Consider the following 17223-nt stretch of genomic DNA (forward strand, 5'->3'; position numbering starts at 1 on the left):
AACGAAAATAATATAATTGCTAATATATATATTTACACAAAAATTGTTATTAATACATAATAATATGTTAATTATATGAGCTCTCACGGATTTGGTTTAGTAATCGTCTAAATATCAGCCTTCTTGTGCCTTGGTCGGTGTTTCTAACCTCGGCTATGCCTTTTCTAAAAATGGGTGTTTAGGACTGGGCCGATGTCTATTATAACCTGGATTTACTAGGTATGTGGGCTTATGGGCGCTCTACATTTTGGAATTTGACAGTGATCTTAGATTTCGTTTAAGAGGAGTGAGTGCTCACTACAAAAAAATAATAATTTGTCATATGTTTGATAATTTTATCATAAAATAGGTCTTAATATATCAGAAAACACTTACCTTTTATCCCTTTTCATTTTCACTCTAAGAGTATCTCCTTTGCATATGCTATAATTTGTGCTATTTTTATCATAAAATATAGTAAAATACTAAATATGGCATGAATTTTAATTTTTTATTCCAATGCACAATATTATATTAAATGATAAACTTATAATTTTACATTGATGTTTATTTTACATGAAATAAACACAAAATATTAATTAATAATTTCAATTTTTATTTAATATTTAAATCACATTAATAATTACTAATTAAATATTATAATTTTTATTAAAAAAACATTATTTTTAAAATTTAAATATATATAAAAATTATTACAAAATAGAAATTGTTTTTTGTTTTTTTATCAAATATGCTATTAATTAATTATTTAAAATATTATTTTTAATAATAATAATTTACTTATTTTTATAAAAAAATTACTATATCAAATAAAATTACTATTTATGGCACTTTTATAATTAATTTAAATGGATAGAAAAATTTAGAATATGCTAAATTTGATGCGAAATATTTTAGCATGAAGTTTAGCATATGATAAATTAAGCACATGATATAATATAGCAATGGAGCCATGTTTTTCATTCTAAATTTAGTTAGCATTGTGAGGTTAGTTTAGCATAGGAGCGGAGATGCTCTAACGTTGTAAAATCGTCAAATTACACCAATATAACAATATATGATAAGAAAAAAAATACTATTTAACCCATTATTTTATTCCATCTTCCTATTTCCCTTTTTACATGACTATATTTCATTCGTCCAATTTTCATCTAAAAATGTATAGCTTAAAAATATCTTTGTATTCATCCATTTTTTATTGTCACATAAAGCGGTATATAAAGATAATGGATGAATACAATAGATTATCTAACCAATTACTTTAAGAGTTTGCTGTCCACAATTATATGATTTCCATTTTGGATCTTATATATGTATTCTTCCATACATTGTTTAAGACGGAGTTGGATTTTTCCTCAATATATCCCTCATCGTGAAATTATTATTTTTTCTCTAAGTTATCCTAATTAAGAAAAGAGGAAGTTTAGCCGGCCAATAATTTTGGACAATTGGGACCAAATATTATTCCCTTCAAAAAAAGTTAAGATTGCTTCTACCAAAAGGCTCAATAGCCACCTTACATTAAATTTAGCACAAGGGCGGGCGAATGCCATTATTGCTTTCACCAAAAGGCTCGGTAGGGACCGTACATTGTTACTTCCACAAATGGTAATTATTAACGACCACAAATATAACAAGCCATATTTAATGCTTTCTAAGGACCAGTTTTTCGCCCCTTCACAATTCCTTGTAGTTGACGTACGGATTTTTCTGCATCTTTCATTTGTGGACAGGACACCACTACTCATCTTTCATTTTTGGACAGCACCGACACTGACCTTAATCACTATTGCCATAATATCACCATGTGGATGACTATTCAATGTTGTTGACATCACTTGTTACTAGTTTATTTAGATAAAACACTTTAATTTATCAAAATATTATGATATTATTGATTTAATCAAATAATAGTTTTAAATTTTTAGTGATATTTTTTGTTTTTCTTATTATGGTAATAAAATTTAAGTATTTGAAATTTTTATAAATATCTACAATTTAAACTAAATAAGTTTAAATAATGTCATACATTTAAAATGTGTGGATTATAGTATTAATATATTTTTATTAAGAGTGACGATATTTTCAGAGTAACATTTGATAATGACAGAGTAAAGTATTTAATTAGTTTGACAAAATTACATGTTTCTAATTTGAATCCATTTTTATATTATCAATAAAATATAGTGATTTTGTCAAAAAAAAATTTGCTCTTCATTATCAAATGTTCCGCTGTCAATAGCATTCACCCTTTATTAATTGCTAAATAAAGAAAGATCAAATCTTTCATAAAAATCGTACAAAATTCCAACATTTGGATTTTATCAAATTTATCCTGAAACGCATAATTTCATTTCAATAATGTCCAACTCTCAGTTGCCAATTAATTTAGCATATGTGGCACTGATATGGCATATGCCACACGTGTGCCACCATAGCAATTAAATGGTCATAAATGTAATCAAATTTTTAATGTCTAAAACACTTACTAATTTTATATTTATAATTTTTTAAACACATTTCACCCTATTCTCCATTTAAATATCAATAATTTAATAATATTTAAAATTAAAATATTTATTAAAATAAATCAAAACTGAATTAAACTAACTCAAAAATTTATTAAACACTTTGAAACCCAATTGAATCAACCGGACTAATTTAAAATATCAAAATTTTATGCGCTCATTTAAAAAAAAATAGTTTTTTTTTAAAGCGAGGATCAGCAGCTCCTCGCTTGAGGAGTAGATCTGCTCCTCGTTTTGGAGTAGCATATCCTTAGGCGAGGAGTTGTTGCTTCTTAGACGAGAAGCATATCTGCTCCTCAGGTGAGGAGCAACTCCTCCTCCTCTGTTTTACGAGGGGAAAAATAAAAAAATTATCATAAAAAAGTTTCACCGGAGGGCGGAGACGGGATGATTTAATTGGTTTTAATTGTCGGAGAAACATTGACTATCTAATTGATTTTAATATATACTTTTATTTATTTATATATATTTAAATAAAGAAAAGGTTGAAAATATTTTAAAAAAATTATAAATATAAAATTGGTAAGTATTTTAAAAGTTAAGTTGAAACGATTTAAAATTTGAGTGTGTAAATGTTCTTTTAGAAAAGTTTAAGAATTTATTTATACTTTTTACCTTATATTTTCCATGGTGACATATGTGTGACAATGCCTCGTCAGTGCACGTAGATGCCGCATATGTAAAATCAATTGACATTTTTTTTTCGATAAAATATATAGCTATTGTATTAATTTCAAAAATAGAAGTACATAATGTGTGACAGATATAGATATCCGACTTTTCTGAAATAACTCCTTAAAAAGAGGCTATAAGAACTTTTTAGCCAATTCATAGGTAATTCAATTACACATTCGCTTAAAATATGCAAAGTCACAAGTAATAAATGACGATTACAAGCTAAAGGTATCAAGAATTATGACTTCTATTGCTGATGATATATCCTTCTTGCCGTGTGCCACTATCTCTGCAATTTTTAGGTGATGTTATTCTTGAAGAACAATAAAAACTATAATAAGTGATAAAATTTGAAGTATAGATTTTTACAAAATAATACCAACAGCTGCAATGCAATTAATAATATTTAAAGGTACATCAAAATTTATCTTGATCATTTTAAATGGTCGATGGCTCCACCGCTGCACCTGCTAAGTTGATTTAGAAATAGTTTAACCTCAGAAAAGATATGAAACCTCACAAAGAGTAATTTAATGTTATAAAGAGTATAAAACTTTATAAGGAGTAGTTTAACTTTATAAAAAATATCATAACCTCACAAAAAATACAAAAATTTCACAAGGAGTATTTTAACATCACAGGAATACAATAACCTTATAAGGAATATAAAACTTAACAATGAGTATTTTAATCTCATAATTAGGAGTACAATAATAACATAAAGAGTACAATAATCTTATAAGACGGACAATAATAAATTAATTAACTAATTTTAATACAAAAAACATATTTGTAAAAGATCAATCCAGTTATATGTAATGTGCAACGACATTAATGGGTAGCGTGTGGATGGTCACGTTGGTATCCACAAAAATAGATGTTCATTGAAGTTTTAATTATTTTTCCTATAAAAAACCTAAAATATTTTATAAGCCCTTCTTGAATTGAAGTTGGAGAAAAGTTTGCGACGGTCAGGATTAGTAATTGACTTTTAAAATTGAAGAATTAAACTGTTGAAACATACTCTCTCCATTGTCAAACAAAAAATGACTGGAAAAGCAGTCAAAAAAATGATCGGAGGAAAAAATGACTGCCATTTTAAAATTTGGAAATTGGGTTCATGGAATTCTTGAGAAGAATATTTTTTTAATTAAAAGTTAAATTATATTAAGGTAAAATTAAAGTACGGATTAAATGTTTTTCTTAAACAGAAAATAAATTAAATGTTAAAAAATCATAAACATCACCGACAGATAATTTTACAAAATACATGTTGTGATAGTAATTACATGATATGTTTTGATAATTTTGTGATAAAATAAATGAGTACTAGAAAACGACTAATATTTTAAAATAAATAAACCCGAAATTTATTAGGACTGTATAAATAGAAAAGGCAGCCACATGTGCTATATCTGAAATCTCACAGTAAGTTAAGAAAATTGAAGACTTGGCAGCTTAGCTTACAAAAAATAGTGAAAATGGGAGCAGACCCAGTTGTTCGAGTTACTATTGTTCAGGCTTCCACTGTCTTCTATGACACTCCCGCCACTCTGGGTACGTTTCCTCGTCAATTTCTGATCATTATTTCACTAGTAAGTTCGTTTACTTTAATGCTGCATGCCTTTAGCTTTGTTTGATTATTACTACTTATACTGAGGAAAGCACACACTCTAAATTTTGAATATGTTGATGCATACAGATAAGGCTGATAAGTTAATCGGAGAAGCAGCGGCAAATGGAGCTAAGCTGGTTTTATTTCCAGAAGGATTTGTTGGTGGCTATCCTTGGGGTTCCACTTTTGGTGCCTCCATGAAGGATAGAAGAACAAAGGGCGGAGACGAGTTTAAGAAGTATCATGCTTCAGCCATTCCTGTGCCCGGCAAGATTTCTTTTATTTCCCCTCTACTTCCTTTTCTTTTTAATAATCCTCTGTTCATAGCATGCCACAAATTCAATTACTACTTTATCCCTTGCATTTTCTAAAAAGAATCCAATTTTAGGCCCCGAAGTTGACCGATTGGCAGCTATGGCTGGAAAACACAAGGTATATTTGGTGATGGGTGTGATAGAGAGGGATGGATATACCCTCTACTGCACTGTGCTCTTTTTTGATCCTCAAGGTAATTACTTGGCAAAGCACCGAAAAATCATGCCAACAGGCCGCGAGCGTATAGTTTGGGGGTGCGGGGATGGATCCACTTTTCCCATTATTGACAGTCCAATTGGAAAAATTGGCACTGTCATTTGCTGGGAAAATAGAGTGCCACTTCTGAGGACAGCTATGTATGCTAAAGGTGAAATGTTTGCTTCTTACACTACTAGCATTAGCATAACCACACATAATGAAACTTTTTTTTTGATGACTTTCTTTCCGCAGTTCTGCTTTAAGTCTGAGAAAATGTCTGAACTGTTTTCCGGATCTTGTTTGTTAGTGAAGGTTCTTGTCGAATTTGAACCTTGTCTACGTATTTCTACAAGAATGTATTTCTAGTCAATGAGTCATGTATTTCTCGTCAATGAGTCATGTATTTCTCCTATGATCACTAGGTTGAGCTTTTAGTTTTGAACTTGTAATTTTAGGCATCATATGTGGTTCATTGGAACCATAGGCTATTCCACTGATTATTATGCTATGCAGGAAATTATTGTTTGGTTGGAAACAAACTGCCGTGTCCTATAAGAGAGTTAGCATATGTACTGTCTAACGTCTATATTTGATCTGTGGATATTGTATTGCTGCAGGTGTTCAAATATATTGTGCCCCCACTGCTGACACCTTGGAAAGTTGTCAAGCATCGATGACGCACATTGCTCTTGAGGGTGGATGTTTCGTCCTGTCCGCTGTTCAAATCGGTCGCAAGGAAGATTATCCACCTCCAGACAACACTCCCGCTGGCACAAAAGACGATCAGACTTCAAAGGGTTACGTTGCTACTGGAGGCAGTTGCATCATATCACCCTTGGGAAATGTTTTAGCAGGACCTCTTATTAATGAGGAGGGTATGATAACGGCAGACCTAGGTATGCAAATGTTATGCACAGATTATATTATATGTTTCTTTACATTATTAAAACTTGTCAGCTCGATATTTACTGTATCTTTGGGTTCCATAATTAATGTACATGCATGTGTTAGAAGTTTATAACAATAAATTAAGCTTCTGCCATTGATCACAGGCAGGACTGAAAATTGTTAGAATAGAAGTTTAAAAATGCTTAATTAGGAGGCATTTTGATCGGACAAGAAACAAATGCAAACAATATAAAAATGGGAGCTATCCCTTACTTTACCCTTCTTTAGGAAGACTAGATTTTTTTATCTGCTCTGAAAGCATCTGAGTAATTTTAGTATTGTGAAACTGGATGTCTGATCTTGATGAGGTTGATTCATGCCTAGATCTTGGAGAAATAGCACGGGCGAAGTTTGACTTTGATGTGGTTGGGCATTATTCAAGACCTGACATTCTCAGCTTGAACGTAAGCGACCATCCAACTGAAACAGTTACCTTCACATCAGCAGCTACAAAAGCCTAAGTTATTCTCAAGCTCCTGTGCTCCTATGTAATGTGTAATATTCTCCTATGTAATTTGTAATTTCAAATTATCTCGTGAAAAACTTGCTTGTGTTTCTATTCATACCAGCAGTCTGATATATTCTGCTTGGGTTCTGCATTGTATTATCAAAATAAACTTGTATTAGTATTTTTTAATAATATATCAAGAATGCATCATCTGTTTTCAAGACCATCACAAGGTTAATGGTGAATCTATATTTGCGCTATGAAATGATGGCAGCCGAAAAAGAATTTGATGATCTTGACAACATAGACGAAGAGAATGATGTTAAGAGAACTCGAGATATTTATCTCTCTTGAGAAAGGTGCTTTATAGTGTTTTATTAAAGCTCACGTCGAAACTTTTTTACATTTATATCCCGACTTAGGAAAAAGTTCATTTGTATCCTATTTTGAGTTTTTATATTTTACCTCTACCCCGGATAAAGATATAATTGACGATGTAATTAATTTAAGGATGAAATTATTAAAAACAACTAAATATAGAAGAATTACATCATATATTTTCGGTTTTAAAAAAAACGAAAAAGGTCTTTTAACTTTAAAAATGTTCAAACTAATACTAATTAATAAATAATTAATTTTATAAATTTTATCAAAAAATTAATAATAAAAAAATTCCTGACAGCCACTGAGGAGCTATTACTTCTTCTTCCAATCTGCTCCTTCTCTAGATCTGGAAAAGGAGCGAGCAGCTCCTTATCCGACAGCTCCTCCATCCTACAATGGTCGGACCCTATTTTTTTTTTTCGTAAAAAAATTAATTTTAAAAAATTAATAATAATTTAAATAAAAATTATTATTATTTTTTAAATTTGTTTGAAGAAGATGTTTTTGTACTAATAATACATTAGAGGAGCTGCTGCTCCTTCTCCCAATCTGCTCCTTCTCTAGATCTGGAAAAGGAGCGAGCAGCTCCTTATCCGACGGCTCCTCCATCCTACAATGGTCGGACCCTATTTTTTATTTTTTCGTAAAAAGATAAATTTTAAAAAATTAATAATAATTTAAATAAAAATTATTATTATTTTTTAAATTTGTTTGAAGAAAATGTTTTTGTACTAGTAATACATTAACATTTAATTAAAATATAGGTTAAAATAAGGGATTATTTTGATTTTTTTTTTCAAATGAAAAGAGGTCTATTTAACTCTTTGGGTAGATGAACATAAAAATTCAAAATAGGGTATAAATGAATTTTTTTCTAAATCAGGATATATAACTATAAAATAAATTTAATGTGGGTGGATTTTAAGTAATTAGACCTTTTATTAATAAAAATTTTGCTTTTTTCTAAAGTTTTCCTACATATGTTTCTCCTAGAATCATTTTTTTAGCACTAGCCAGGAATTGTAATTCTTATTTTTCACTTTAGACAAACAATGTTCATCTTATCAACGAGCATAACTTAAGGATTGGAGTTCCCTTAAGTTCAAATAAATTTGAGGGGGTCATATTCACGATCAACACCGTTCATTGTAAAATGAACGGTGTATATTCATTTAATTAAAATTGTACTTTTCTGATCTACACCGTTCATTTTACAATGAATGGTGTAGATTGTGAACATAACCCCCTCAAGTTTAAAATGAACTTGAGGCTCTACAACTTAAACGGTATAAGCGTTGTAAGCAAACTGCCATGAGTTCAATTCTTCCCACGAGCGCTCCTCCTCCCCAATTATAAAAAAGGTCAAATTACTTAACAAAACCACATTTAACCTTTTTTTGTTTATACCCTCACCTTGTAAAAAAAACCATTGGTACCATTTTTTTTAGTTTTTCCTACCGAACACAAGGATATAATTGACAATATAATGAATTAAAGGATAAAATCATTAAAAATAATTAAAGTGAGAGTTATATCATACTTTTTTCTATTTTAAAAAATACAAACAAGTCCTTCAACTTAAAAAAAATATACTAATATATTCTATAATTAATTTTTTTAATTTTAAAATAAATTAAAACAAATCTCCCCGAAACCAACCGAGGATCCGTCGCTGCTCCATCTCCGTGGAGAAGGAGCCAAGGATCAGTGGCGGTTCCGGGGAGAATTTTTTTAAAATTAATAAAAATTAAATTAAATTTATTATTATTTTTAATTTTTTTGAAGAAAATTATATTTTTGTACTATTAATAATATTAATATTTAATTAGTATATAGGTTAAAAATAAAGGATTATTTTAAACTTTTTTCAAATGAAAAGAATAAAATTCGATGTTTTTGGTTCGGGATGAAAATTAAAAATCCAAAAATGAATACAAATGTTTTTTTTTTTCAAAGTGAGGTGAGTATTTTTTAAATAATTAAGCTAAAAAACACAATGTTCATCTATCTTGTAAATTTATCCAACTATCAAAAAAAAACTGAGAAACATAAAGAACGTTCCACACTTATCATTTTAACTTTTTCTTTTCTCAGATTTTTTTTGGCAGATGATGCTTTTATTATAGTTTTAAAATATAAAAATAAATAAAATATATATTTATTTAAAATAATATATTATTTTAAAAAAATTATTAATAAAATTTTTTAGAAGCTGAACTTATAAAAAATCATTTTAGTTAACTAATTTAATAATTTTTGTTAGTTTTATTTTTAAATTTTTATTCCAACTATCAATTTATTATATGCAACACTACCGTCTAAAAAAAATTAAAATATAGATAAAGATTATCAATCAGAAATAAATAATTATACTACTGTTCACTTTATAATTTTAGAAGTTGATCATAAATTGCGGGGACATGTCTTATACTCCATAAAATAGAAAAACTAAAATGTAACTTTATAGATATATTAAATGTATTGAAAGAGGCCAATCAACAAGTGTCATGTCAATGGTTGTATGAGTTTCCTGCAATTTTGGTTGTAGAAAAATTTTATTCTCCAACTTAAATTCTTACATTCACCACCTTCAAATCTTACAAAACTGACTTTCATTTTCTAATATACATTTTTTATACATTTTTTCAATTTCTCTCTCAATTTGGCTGTTTCTCGTTTTTCTTCTGCACTTCGACTCTTTCTCTACAATCTGTGTTTGATCACATCTCCATTTTCTACTCATTTTTTCCATGATCATCTCCTTCATGATTCCTCTCTTTTTTCGGTGCTATAAAACCTATAGGTTATCGTTTTTTTCTTCTAATTTTTAGGTTTTGTTGAGTTATCGGTACTTGCATTTGATTTGTACTATTTATGTTGTGTTTTTTTTATTTCGTTCATCTATTGTTCTTATTTACTCGATTTATGTCAGTCAAATTTTAAGTTTTTCTTGTTGATTGTTGTGTAATTTATTTGATTTTTTACTTAATTTGTTTTGAAATTAGTTTGATATTAAGTTATGTTTATGTTTGTAATAACCCGGAAATAAAGGGATAAAATATTGCCACGTGTCTAATATTTTATTAGACAGGAGTAAGTAAATTAAATTTAAAGATAAATTTAATTTACAAATGTTCCTAAAAGTATATTGCGGCAATAGTATTTCAAATTTAAATTTTAGAAATTTAAATTTGGTTATTTATATAGTTAACGGGAATAATATAAACTTATGAATTTGGTGCATAATAATTCATAAGTCTCGTGCGAATATTTTTGGTGTCAATATTCGCGAAATATTTTAAAAAGGTTATCGTTAAAATTTGATAAAATTTGGGAGTAGAAATTTTATCAAGCACGGTCCATATAGGCCTAATAAATCGAAAATGATTTATTAAAAATAAAATATAAGTCGGATGAGAATAAAAATTATATTTTTATATTTTTTTTATATTTGATTAGATTTTTGGGTAACGTTTCATAAAATTCGGTAGTCGTTTCCTTTTGAATTACGGACGACTAGTTAAAAGGTCGGTTTAAAGTGCATGATTAAACTAATACTAAATGGTACTTTGACCATATATATATATATATATATATATATATATATATATATGAGTTCAAAATTAGGACATGTTTGCAGCGTTTCGGGCGTTCCAAGCACGTCGAAAAGGCCCCGGAAACACGGCTGCACGAACGTGCAGCCATGAGCTGCACGAACGTGCAGTAAATAGGATGCACGAACGTGCAGCATTGTTGCTGCATGCTCGTGCAGCGACCTGTTGTGCCATGCACAGCAGGTCCGATGCCAAACGGGAGGGGGGGTTTTTGTGGATTTTTGCCGTTTGGGTCCGACGTAGTTTTATTGACTCGAAAATATTTTAAAATGATATTATTTTTAAATTAAAATGAAAAGAGTTCTAAACTAAACCTATATACTTTTAAAATGAGATTTTAATAGTAAAGTTAAACATTTAAAAAGGACTTTAAAAGAGTTAAAGTCGATGTTTAACCGGTTTAAAAGAATTAGCAAACGATGTTGCTAAATAATTAGTATACGACTGTGAATTGTTTTGGCAATCAAGTCGATTCTATTAAGTGATTTTAATTAGGTATTGCTATACCTAAAATGACTTCTAGAGTGAAGTCTAAATGTTTTCTTGAGGTGAAAACGGTTTAATTTTAAAATAAAGAGACCATAAGTGTTATGTGTTATGAGAATTAAATGTTTTGTCTGGACCTAGTTTCAGGACCTACATTTTTATACCAGAAATAGGTATTGATGTTTGGCTTGTGTGTTTTGTATGTTTGATCCGACTAGCTGTCCAGCAGTCAGACTAGGACTCAGGGGAGTCTATCACGCATACGACGGTGCTAAGTAGTAACTTAGCAACTGTGAGTTTACGTGTTTACTTTTGAATATTAATATTCAATTATTTTAAATCCATAATCGCAGTAGTATAACTTAGCCAAAAAAGGTCCATTGGAACGAGCTACCTATTGGGATAGGGTTGTGTGATCACCGACACCGATTCTAGATGTACTTCTATTGAGGTATAAAGGTATGTCTGTTGTGTTAAGTCATTGGAAAAGTGAATGCCCTTACTTAACGGGTAAACCCTGAGACGACAGTAATACAGTTACGGTCGCGGGTAAAACCGTGATGGCAATTTCATGATTACGGTCCTGGTACCAGAAATACAGAAGTGGACGACAATGACTCGGGTCACGGTCTTTATTCTGTTGTCTATAAGCTCGTGAGATGAGTGTGTCTGTTAGGACAATTGTGGACTAGGGTTGCATATGGATCAACGTATTGGCAATATTTTATATATATAACTGTTTTATATATATTATGCGATTTTGGTATTAATTTATTTATAAACTATCTACTCACTCAGAAATATTTATATTTCTGACCCCGTTGTTGTTTCCCCATTTTTCAGGAAACGAGTTTTGAGGTCAGTCGAGCTTCCACATCCCTTCTTCAGGAAAGCTCTTCTTTGGTATTGTACATAGGGTTTTATACTCTTAGTATGCTGCAATAGTATAAGTGTAATGTGCCAGCAGCCGTGCCACTAGTCCTTTGCTTAGATACTCTGATAGGATCTAGTGCACTGTTGGCAATTTTACTCACCAACTTGTAATAAAGTGGACTTTAAGTCCGAGTTGTCGAACCCACAGGGATGAGAGGTTTAATGAGAATGAAATATGATTTTGAACTCCAATTCGGATAGCAAACGAGTGATTGGTTTTTCGATTAACAACTACATAATTTAAACTTAAGCAATCAACTATTCAACTATAAAAGTAAACAACAAACATCCCTTCTTCAGGAAAGCTCTTCTTTGGTATTGTACATAGGGTTTTATACTCTTAGTATGCTGCAATAGTATAAGTGTAATGTGCCAGCAGCCGTGCCACTAGTCCTTTGCTTAGATACTCTGATAGGATCTAGTGCACTGTTGGCAATTTTACTCACCAACTTGTAATAAAGTGGACTTTAAGTCCGAGTTGTCGAACCCACAGGGATGAGAGGTTTAATGATAATGAAATATGATTTTGAACTCCAATTCGGATAGCAAACGAGTGATTGGTTTTTCGATTAACAACTACATAATTTAAACTTAAGCAATCAACTATTCAACTATAAAAGTAAACAACAATCAATAACGAAATGATAAAAGGATTAAAGATAATAAGATTAAAGTGTTTGAGGGTTGATACTAGCTAATTAACATTGCAACAAACGGAAATGAACATCATGGCATTCAACAAGAACCGAGTTGTTTCTAAAGCATCGTTCCCGCTCTCTCGAGTCTCAAAGAACAACAAAACCACCTATCGAGCAACCAATTAAAGCTTAAATCACTCTCGTGATACTAAACCTAATCAATTAAACAACAAGCAATGATTAATCCAACTCAACGGCTACCTAATCCCTAACCCGCTCTCACGGTGTTATGACTTAGACTTCTAATCACATATGTCTATCTATTTAACCATCTCTCAATGCATTAAACAAACACTAATCATGCTTTAGGAGATCAATCTAAAACAAGCATTAAGAACAATGATTAAAACATGTTATTCAAGCCATACATACAAATCCATTCAAAGCAACATTTAAGAGTTCATATCAACCCCCAAACATGGGGGTTTAGCCAAACATGCTAAACATCACTAATAACTACTAAATAAAGCGAAATAAAAGATAAGAAATACTTACTTAGGAGAAGAAGATTCAAATTAAGCACTTGTATTCAAAGATAAATCTTGTTCTTACAATAAGTAAAGCTCGAAGCCACACAACAATGGTGGAAAAGATGGAGGCACAAAGCCATAAAACTATTCTACACCTTAGAGAATAAAACTAAGCTAAAACTAAATTGTTGTAGAGAATGATTGATAACCTAAAATAGAGATAAAAGGCCTTATATATGGCTCACAAAAGAGAAAATAAAGTTCCTAGTACCTAGGTGTGTTGGGCCAAATCCGGAATGGGTCCACCTTGTCTTTTAGCATGAAAAGGATCTAAATCCCATGTGTCTTCAGGGAGGGCTCGATCGAGCTCCTTCATTAATCAGCTCAGGGCTCGATCGAGCCCCTTGTGCGAAGGGTTAGGGCTCAATCGAGCAAGGCAAGCTCGATCGAGCCCTCAGAACTCGAAGGAGGAAAACTGCTGATTTCAAATCTTCATAACTCTTTGTAGAGACCTCCAAATGAGCTGATTCTTGAACCGTTGGAAAGTTTAGGATGTCTACTTCAACTTTTATGAAGAACACAAATTCATTTGAATATTTTAGCTGGGTCAAATTCACCAATTAGTGCAGCGGGGTCGGATTTTCACATGCGTTCTTGTCATCGTTTTGGTTCACTGCTTAGTCCTTGCTTGGATTTGTTGATTCTAACTTCATTTAGACCTAAAAGACTCCGTTTTACTCCATTTTACCTACAACACAAACACACGTAATAAGGCATACGAAATAGCTGAAAAGCGTGGCAAAACAAGTAGAAACAATACGGAAAACACCTAGAAACATAAGAGTATTTTACTCCTATCATGCACGTGTGTGTACCTTTTGGGTGGCTTCTTAGTGGCATATTGTATCTAGTTACCGAGTCGGCCTCGTGTGTTTTTGTGAGGGTTATAAACAGTATGTTTTATGTACGCCGGCTATGTGTAACCGGTCCGCTGTGTATTTAAATATGGTTAATACCACCGTTGCGAGACGCAGAGGTGTCCGCATTATTTTATTAAACATATTAACGGTGGCATGTGGTCTGGAACATGAATGCCTATGTGTTAAGACAAGCGAGAGTTAAGTCCCTGGTTTTCATTGCAACCACGCCATATTTTCAAAAGGAAGCGAGGGTTGAGATAACGAGGTTATCCAACTAGTACTTCTGAAAACCAGATTTCGCTTATATGTATAATTTCAGAAATGTGTTTGCGTTAAACGGGAAAAGTTTTAACGGTGTTTTCTGAAAACGGCTCGTACGCGAGGTACGTTCCAGTAACAATATTTGCGAATTTTTTTTTAGAGGTTCTAGGCTTGATACGGGTTCCGGAACAACCATTTCCATTCCCTAGCGCCGGTTGTGACTTGGATTAGGATGGAATTCGGGTCGTGACAATGTTGATTGTAATTTGATTTTATGTTGCTAATATGTTGCTCTTTGCTATTGTTTTTGTTTTGTATTTGAATGTAATCTTTTATTGCTTCATTATTAAATTTTTTATGCATTTTTGTGTCGCAATTGCCTATTAATTAAGAAGAAAAATAAAATGGGTAATATTAATTTTTAAATTTTTTTTATACTAATTTTTTTTCATATTTTTTTTTTACTCATAATTAATCGGCATTTATTATTTACCACCAAATTAACATTGTAACGTTATAATAATTTAACAATCATGTAAAAATTAAGGTGTCACTTTAATGTCTTTTAATTTTAATTTTTCTTAAATTATTTCATGTATAATATCATTTTATTCACCAATTTGATGATCAACATAATAGCAATATAAAATCACCACAAAATCAACACTGTAACATTACAATAATACAACATTATTAATTTATATTTTTCACTAATACTAAAATCAACGTAATATCAACTATTATTGACTAATTTAAAAATAGAAGTTATGCAGTAGTCATCACCTGTTATACAAATACATAAAAAACCAATTCAAAAATAGAAGTTGCATGGTAACTCTAGTCTTTCTTGACGATACATCAGATGGACACGTTCATATAATTACAACAAATTAAGCATTTATAATTTGCAACCCTATTTGTTTATGGGTAACTCGTTTACTCTACAAAATGTGCAAATGATATGTAGTAGCAAACAAATCATTGAAAATAGTTCTGGTCTGCTTGAGTAGTTTGCCCATAATCGAAATATTTGGTTCTGATCTCTGTCATGTCCACTAGTACAACTCATGAAACTCTTGCATGTGGAAGAAATTTGAAGAATAAATATCAATATAAGATGCTTATAAATATGCAGGAAAGTATTTGCTAAGTTCCACTAAAAACAGAAAGTCTCAAATAAATGAATTTTTATTTTCAATAATGTCTCAGTTTTTCTTATGCTAGACAACTACACAATTTATCAACCTTTCTAATGTTCGCTCATAGAACGTGCTGCAAGTTTGCATTTAATTTGAATGTTTTGGTCACTACAAGCTACTGAAATAAAAAAGAATTGAGACTATTTTTTTTTTCTTTGGAGAAATCCAAAAAAAAGGAGCTTTATTACTGAACAAGTAACAAAGGAAACAACTTAGGCCAAAAGCCTAACACACGCTAGCAACTAGAGCCAAGAAAAAGGCAAGCTCGCAGGCTGCAGGGCTCAAAACAAATCTACTCAACAGGAAACACAGCAATTACAGATTACGAACATTACAAATGTCTTGATAAATAGGCGAGTTTTGCTTGCAAGAATCAAGCTTATCCAGGATAACCATTTTGATTCTTTTAATGATACTATTTGGATCAGGAATTTCATTAGAGAAAATTTTTTTGTTGCGCGCTTTCCAAATGTGATACTATTGTTTTGTGGTTATTGCTGCTTTTTTTTATATGACCATTTTCTTCAAGTTGACAACGAATTACAGCGTTGGTGTTTCTGAATTGTAATATAGTCATACTACAAACAAAAAGAAGTATCAGGTGATTGAACTTCCATGCAATACTAGCAGATTCGCCAAGCGTTGCTTTGGCTTTTCATCATCAATTAAATAGTTAATATTGAATTAATATATTGTTTTAATATATATAATTTTTATATACATTATGACTATTTTCATGTTTTGTTCCGTTGTACAATAGTATGTGTCAAATTGTAATATTAGTATTATTTAGTAATTTCATATATATTATTATTTATAAAATTAATCTCATATTGATCAAAAACATATTATAATGAAAAATTGATATGATCATATTTTTGAAAAAATGAACACTAAAAAGTAAAAACGCTATTTGGCGAAAATCATATATATATAGGTGAAAAGATAGTGGAAAAATAAATTTGTTATTTTTTTATTGTCGAGTTTGAACTTATGCTATTTTTTCATCTCTTCTACTCGCACTTACAGCTTTTCTCACCCATAAATGAGCTATTTTTAAAATTATGTGATCCTGTCTGTGGTTTAAAAAAAATTACAGTCATGTCATTGTATGATAATTTAATCATTCATAAATAATACAAAATATGAATATTACATTTGATATAAAATTAAATGTATATTTATTATATAATTATAAAAAATAACTACCTATATCTTTAAAATAACTTTAAACTTCATTTGCATATTCATTAAACCTTAATATATATTGTATCCATTTTATTAATTAAAAAGATAATAATTTATTAAATTCTTCTAAAAAATCATAAGTGTCAATTACATGAGGTCAATTTAGGAAGAACTAAAATTAGGTTGTTTAATATGACAAAAACTCTTGACTCGTAGAATATAATATTATATACAATAGAATAAAATATGAGGAATGTCATAATATTTTTACAAACACCAATGGTTGAGTTAGTACATTTTAACATACCTCCGAGGGGTTTTAATAATTTATTCTGATATATAT

The 17223-nt window shown here is 30.4% G+C and overlaps 1 protein-coding gene across 1 annotated transcript; it reads left to right on the top strand.

The window, feature by feature from the left end:
- Positions 1-4610: 4610 nt before the first annotated feature.
- Positions 4611-6953, top strand: LOC126672375 (bifunctional nitrilase/nitrile hydratase NIT4B-like). Its single transcript, XM_050366345.1, has 5 exons — positions 4611-4760; positions 4906-5085; positions 5207-5500; positions 5949-6227; positions 6604-6953. Exons 1-5 carry the CDS (start codon positions 4685-4687, stop codon positions 6738-6740), a joined length of 966 nt encoding a protein of 321 aa, XP_050222302.1. The 5' UTR covers positions 4611-4684; the 3' UTR covers positions 6741-6953.
- Positions 6954-17223: the final 10270 nt, after the last annotated feature.

This window comes from Mercurialis annua, linkage group LG1-X, assembly GCF_937616625.2.
Source record: "Mercurialis annua linkage group LG1-X, ddMerAnnu1.2, whole genome shotgun sequence".
Classification (NCBI taxonomy): Eukaryota; Viridiplantae; Streptophyta; class Magnoliopsida; order Malpighiales; family Euphorbiaceae; genus Mercurialis; species Mercurialis annua.

Coding starts and splice junctions, on each gene's coding strand:
- LOC126672375 (XM_050366345.1), top strand. CDS start 4,685: ATGGGAGCAGACCCAGTTGTTCGAGTTACTATTGTTCAGGCTTCCACT. Junction 5,086..5,206: donor TTCAGCCATTCCTGTGCCCG/GCAAGATTTCTT, acceptor ATCCAATTTTAG/GCCCCGAAGTTGACCGATTG. Junction 6,228..6,603: donor TATGATAACGGCAGACCTAG/GTATGCAAATGT, acceptor ATTCATGCCTAG/ATCTTGGAGAAATAGCACGG.